Source organism: Garra rufa, chromosome 5, assembly GCF_049309525.1.
Source record: "Garra rufa chromosome 5, GarRuf1.0, whole genome shotgun sequence".
Classification (NCBI taxonomy): Eukaryota; Metazoa; Chordata; class Actinopteri; order Cypriniformes; family Cyprinidae; genus Garra; species Garra rufa.
Genome location: NC_133365.1, coordinates 42,220,152 through 42,227,098, shown reverse-complemented (window position 1 = coordinate 42,227,098; position 6,947 = coordinate 42,220,152). Strand labels below are relative to the sequence as shown.

At 38.4% G+C, this 6,947-nt stretch overlaps 1 protein-coding gene across 1 annotated transcript; it reads left to right on the top strand.

Moving 5' to 3' along the window:
- The first annotated feature begins 3,217 nt into the window (after window positions 1–3,217).
- bmp10 (bone morphogenetic protein 10) lies at window positions 3,218–6,589 on the top strand. Its single transcript, XM_073841341.1, has 2 exons — window positions 3,218–3,617; window positions 4,889–6,589. Exons 1-2 carry the CDS (start codon window positions 3,218–3,220, stop codon window positions 5,956–5,958), a joined length of 1,470 nt encoding a protein of 489 aa, XP_073697442.1. The 3' UTR covers window positions 5,959–6,589.
- Window positions 6,590–6,947: the final 358 nt, after the last annotated feature.

Below are 6,947 nucleotides of genomic sequence, written 5' to 3'. Positions count from 1 at the left end.
ATGTAGAGCTTAATATGCATGGCTAAGAACTTAATTTGGAAAACTTTCAAGGCGATTTCTAATATTTAGATTTTTTGCTCCAGATTTTCAAATCTTGGCCAAATATTATCCTATCCCTACAAACCATACATCAATGAAAAGCTTATTTTATCCGTATTTTTATGTATACATCTCAATTAAAAAATCGATCAATTGAATCGTACGAATGATTCAGACTGAATCCCAAATGAAATTAGTTCATTTTTTGCCGCAAACGATTCAAACAATTAAATCGTACAAATGATTCAGATTAAATCGCGACTGAAACTAGTTATTTTTTTTTGCCGCAAACGATTTGATCAGTTGAATCGTACGAATTATTCAGACTGAATCACGAAAGACTGAAACACTTTTCTAATCACACATATTGAAATGAGTCGTCAGTATTGTCAGTTTTGATAGCCGACAGACAATATACCGTTCACATGCATGACATGTAAAGCAACGCCCACGTTTGACGTTATTATGGATGCTGGTCTGGAGAGTGTCCTAACAGAGCAAGTCAAGTGGAAGCCAGGTGAGATTCTTTTGATGTTGTTGGCAATGAATTAATTAGTCATGAAAAATATCATTTGGCTCCCATTGGTGTTTAATTTTAAGCTGGTAGCTATATTTTTACTTTTTTCAACAAGTGATGAGACACAACGCTATTCATTGTTTACACAGCTTAATAGCAAAACATGTTCCTAGAGGCTCACAATTTGGTCAGTTAAGTTACCTGGATGTGTGGACAGGCTGGCGATACTCGGAGGTAAACAACAGCATGGATTGCACAGTTACTACTGAATTTGTTCTGCTAATTTATGCTGTCTAAGCCACGGTAAAAATGTGTGGAAGCTGCTAAATCGTATAGAAAAGGACTTAGTAAGCAGGAAAGGGCCCAATATTTTGACAAACTAAAGTTAATAGGTGTTAAAGATATGTACAAGCAGTATTAATTAAGATAGGCCTATTAGTCTAATATTTCACCTCACTGGAAATGATAAGAACAAACACGAATCAAGATTGTCAAGATTCTTGAAATATTGGGTTTAGTTTGGCCAACCACAACTCCTTGAATTGTTATAACTTTTAGCAGTCTATAGTACTTCCCGGTCCGACCAATTAGTACAGCCAATAATTATGACAATAATTGACAATTTTCAGCAGCAATAATCAGCAAAATTAGCAAGTTTTGTTCGGTTTATTGGCATTGTTTACTTTCAGTGCCGTCAATAGGCCCGATTGATAATGCGACATGAAAACACTCTGGGTTGTTCAAAGTCTGACTCATTCTAGTGATTCACAAATCGGTTCATCTTAAATAACTACACCTTCTCTAAATTCTGATTTTAGGAAACTATTTTAGTAAAATGGTCATATACGGTCCAACAAGACGAAACATTGATTCCCTGTGTTATAGTTTTAGTCATTTTTGGTTGATGCATTTTGATAAATGCTGTAATTCAATTGTTTTTCATTTTGTATTTGACATCACCAACACTGATGCCTTCAACAGATTTTGGAGTATAATGCATAAATCAAAAAATACTTATACATTTCTTTTAGGCACTGTATGGAAAGGAGAGTGGACTTGTTTCAAAATTTCTCTTTTTGTGTTCCACGGAAAAATATCAGCAGAGAGGTTTTGAGCAACGAGTGAGTTGTTTTTTATGAACTGTTCCTTTGGCAGGACCTCTGTGGAAAAGTGTGATTTGTATACCTGCAAAAATAAATCAGTAAAACTTAAATGCATGTGCATTTTTATATGAAAATAGGCTACTGGTTACTGACCATTTGTATATAGCATTGTCACTGAATAGCCTTGAGTCTGAATAGCCAGAATCAAAATGTTTGAGAACCACTGCTAGATCCTGTGTCAATTTAGAGGAAACACAGATTTGGATCAGATAGGCTGAAAATGATCCTGGGCAAGTATTGAAAGTATAAACTCTTCTTGAATGAGCCATTCTGATAATTGCCTCAATAGAGCTTTGCTGGGTAGGGATGTATGAAGTCCCTCTATTAAGTACTTGACATCCTGAGCCTCTGGAGACGTTTTCCATTGGCCACAGAGCCGTGTCAGCCCCTCAGAATGGATGATAAGGGCTTCCCTCCACTTCCGAATAAGCGGTTTGTTTTTGCCCGCAAGCGCAGAAGCTCTTCATCAGGCACCCTGCTGCACACCCCTACAGATGATAAGATGCTCCAGAAGTCAGTGGAAATACAAACAAAATATTCACATGCACAGAATTCTTAGTGAGTTTTGTTTGTGTCAGAAAAAGAGGTACAGTCATCTGTCCGCAGTTTGAAAAACATCTTATTTATTTTCCATGAGGAAATATTTCACTTTCAAGTACGCATTTCATTGCAATTGATGCTTACAAACCGCTCTGCGATACACACAGATTCACAGATAAAAGCTTTGTGATGACAAAAAGTGGCTGCTTTCAGTCTATCCCGCAACCTCTCACACCTCATTTCATTTCAATTTCCGTCACCGCAGATATTTATCCTCCTTGTTCGAAGATACGGAGGCACTCTTCAGACATTTGTCAAAAAGAAATGGTCAATGAACTTAAGTCCCAACACTCATAGGAAATCATACGAAAAACAAATAAACACAAGGCCCAAAATCTGCCCTGGCTCACCCACCCAAACAAAGGAAGGGGCTTCTGCACGTATCAGAGCGATGTTTACAAAATCCTCATTAAGGAAAAGAAAGCAGATAACGGTGCACACACACGCACACACACACAGGGACTCTATGAACACTACAAACACAGAGCTTCCTAGTTTGAAGATAAGGGACAGAGAGAGAAAGTAGGGAGAGCAAGAGTGAGAGAGAGAGGAAAAAACATTTGAAAAGAGATGCCACAGAGGGACATCTCCTTCACGTAGTGAAACCACCCTCAACACAAACTTTACAGACATCAAAAGGTGAGAAGTAGAATAAATGCTCAGAGGTCAGGAATAGAGGCGCTTAAATGCAGTGACCAGTGTGCGGCTACATGTAAGAACCAAAGCAACATAGGACGGTTCTACTTTACTTCATTCTGTACTGGAGCGACCATTGACCTTCTATCCAGAAGAAAGGTTTGACTTCTTCAAATTAAAGGCATTCGCCACTGGATCTATAGATCTAGATTTTGCTCCTCAAAACTCCGATAGCTGATACACACCTCATTTGTCTCACATCATGGGTGTCAGCAGGAATTTCTTTTGGATTATGTGTACATCCAGCACATCTATTTTATTGGCCTTTTTCTTCCTCTCCTGGGGACCTTTCTGTGCACAAAGTAGCCCTATCGGCTCCCCCGAGAGGTTTCGCACCGCTCCAGGGTTTGATGACGGACATGGAGGGGTTCTGGATCCTTCACTCCTAGAGCAGGACAGTGATGTTGACATGCAGAGCTTGCTGGAGACCCTGAAGGGACAGTTTCTTCGCACTTTTAACCTGACACGTCCTGGCCCTCCTATGCAGCCAGGAGCCACTCGAGTTGAGCCCCCTGAGTACATGCTGGAACTCTACAACCGCTTCGCCAATGACAGAACAGCAATGCCTTCTGCAAACATTGTACGCAGCTTTAAAAATGAAGGTAAATGCATGTTTACTTTTCCAGGAAAGATTGTAAAACTGTTTTTGTACTGTTGGTGTTTTGCAAAATCTGGTGATAGCAATAAAATAAATTATTTTATTGTGCTTAAAGTAATCGAAGTAGTAATGTTAGATACGTTTTCTAAAATGCTTTTTTTTTTGCACTATTTGCACTATTTTTGAACAGTTAATTGATTCAATATAATAATGTACTACCAGTCAAAAGTTTTTGAACAGTAAGATTTTTTGTGTTTTTTTCAGAGAATTCTCTTCTGCTCACCAAGCCTACATTTATTTGACCCAAAATACAGCAAAAACAGTAATATTGTGAAAAATCTTTACTATTTGAATATATTTGAAAATGTAATTTATTTCTGTGATCAGAACTCAGTTTTCAGCATCATTATTCCAGTCTTTAGTATCACATGATCCTTCAGAAAGTATTCTAATATGCTGATTTGTTCAAGGAAGATTTTTTATTATTACTATTATTATCAATATTTATAACATTTGAGTATTTTTTTATTTTTTTATTTATAATGTTACAAAAAAATTCTATTTCAGATAAATGCTGTTCTTCTGAACTTTCTTTTCAAAGAAACCTGAAAAAAAATCTACTTAGCTGTTTTCAGCATAATAATAAAAATTAAATGTTTCTTTGAGCAGCATATCAGTATATTAGAATGATTTCTGAAGGATCATGTGACTGGAGTAATGATGCTAAAAATTCAGCTTTGAAATCACAGGAATAAATTGCATTTTAAAATATATTCAAATAGAAATCAGTTATTTTTAATATTAAAAATATTTTATTGTTTTATTCATTTTACTGTTTTCGCTGTACTTTGGAATAAATAAATGCAGGCTTGGTGAGCAGAAGAGACTTTTTTGAAAAATCTTAAAACTTTTGACTGGAAGTATAGTTAGCATTTTTTGGTTATAAATCATAGCACACTGATGCAAATGTAATATCTCTGCATAACTATATGAACAATTAAAAGAGATTTTACTTCATGTTTTGATGTTGTTAAAGTTAATAATCTTCAGGTTGTCTAGAAATGCATGTAAAAGTGAAAATTTGACCTAATTTTCACCCAGCTACTTTCATTTTTATTAACTAGCCTACTGATCTTGCTTGGATTGCATAAATGTATGAAATGTTTATATATATATATTTACAAAAAAAAAATCATTTATACCATTTATGGTAGATTTAATGACAACATGAAAATTTGAATTACTAATAATTTTGTATTATTTTGTTCTCTTCAGACTCCTCCCCATGCAGCGTGGGACCTGGTGGGGTGAGACGACACCCACTTATCTTCAACGTGTCTATCCCGCATCACGAGAGAGTCACCGCAGCTGAGCTCCGACTCTACACTTTGGTCCAGACCGACCGTAACAAATACGCTGGTGTTGACAGAAAAGTGACCATATACGAGGTCAAACAGCTTGAAACAAACAGCAGTCAGCAAATAAGAGGGGACAATATTGAGGAAGGAAATCAAACCAAGCATGAGGATGAAACAGAACTAGTGGAGTTGGCATCTCGACAGGTTTATGGTACAGATAACAGGTGGGAATCCTTTGACATGACCATTGCGGTGCATCTTTGGCGAAAATCAGACTACGGCACCACCCATAGGCTGGAGGTCCACATAGCCAGTTTGGACTCTCAGAGCGCGACGGAAACTGAAGGTAAAGATGAAGGCAATGCCAGAGGAGGGGACATGGACATTGACACCAGCCCTGAGGACAAACACAAACCCTTAATGATAGTTTTCTCTGATGATCAGAGCGGAGACCATCGCGGAGACAAACGAGAGTTGAATGAGCTAATCCAGCATGAGACCACCGGGCCAGGTGTTCAAGACAACCTTGAACTAGAACTGAACGGTCTCTGGGATGACCTGGAAGTTATGGGACAAAAAGATGAGGAGCAGAGCGAGGAAGCTCTATTACAGATGCGCTCCAACCTTATCTATGACACAGCGTCTAGAATCCGACGCAATGCGAAAGGCAACCAGTGTAAAAAGACCTCCCTCTATGTGGACTTCAAAGACATTGGCTGGGACAGTTGGATCCTAGCACCCTCCGGTTACGAAGCCTACGAGTGTACTGGGACGTGCATGTACCCTTTGACCAAACATGTTACACCTACAAAACACGCCATTGTGCAAACTTTGGTCAGTCTGAAAAGTCCACAAAGAGTGTCCAGGGCTTGTTGTGTCCCCACTGAACTAGATCCCATCTCGTTGCTCTACCTAGATGATGCAGGTGTGGTGACATATCAGTATAAATATGAAGGAATGGTGGTAGCAAAGTGTGGATGCAGATAGTATTTAATGGACATGGGGAAGTGGGGTGAAACTGAGAGACTGGATTGTAAGGAGACTAAAAGACAGTTATTGTCTATGGCCTACACACCAAGTTTTGTCAATGGATGAGCTCTTACTCCCAACCTGAACAGCGTTAGCAGGAGTCATGAAATCAATGGAATCTGGAGCCACGTGACGAGAGGCCACAATTCAAGATTTAGTGGGAACGGTGACCATTTCATCCCTGCTGAATAAGGATTGGGTGGAACATAAGACAATAATTGAACCACCAACATGCCTCGAGATCAGCCGGGATAAATGAGCTGTTCTTATCAGTAAAGACTGAAGTTTAAGTCAGAGATTATATCAACTCCGACTCGTTACATACTTGGCCGTATCGTTTGCGTCAGCAGAGTTCTCGCTAAGTGGGTGTTTTGTAGAGATGGCAGCGAACTCAAGCACCACGGGGTCAGTCCAGTGACACTACCAGAGACAAGAAGCCTGTGAAACTGCCTGTTTCTAGTTTCCACATAACTCAGTATCGTGACACCGCCAAGTCAATATGCAGCTTCCTGCCTTGCAGAATGCGTTTGATATGAACTGTCCAAGTTAAAGTGAAACTGTTATCAGGGTAAAGAGGTAAAACAGATCAGAACGGACCAGTCTGGACTTTCGAATGTGTCTGAGAACAACTCATATTATGGGTATTCATAGTTAGCAACAATGGGTCTCATTCATTAACCAGTCATATACACAAATTTGTTTGAAATCGTAATTCAGCAATAAATTGTGTGCTAAAAATCCTATACTCTGGGTGGAAGGTGAAACCTTATGAATAGATTTCATCATATACAGAAAAAAAGTAATAAAAGTACATTACAGTTTAAGTTTCAATGTTTTTCAAAAGAAAAAGACAGATCAAACCAAAGATTATTCAGACACCAGATATAATTTTTGATATGTTTTTACTAGTAGGTGCAGAACTGTGACATTATACCCAAAAATGCTTC

Excerpts from the sequence above, each read along its gene's own strand:
- bmp10 (XM_073841341.1), top strand. The coding sequence starts at position 3,218 with ATGGGTGTCAGCAGGAATTTCTTTTGGATTATGTGTACATCCAGCACA. Across the intron at positions 3,618-4,888 it reads ACGCAGCTTTAAAAATGAAG|ACTCCTCCCCATGCAGCGTG; the intron begins GTAAATGCATGT and ends TGTTCTCTTCAG.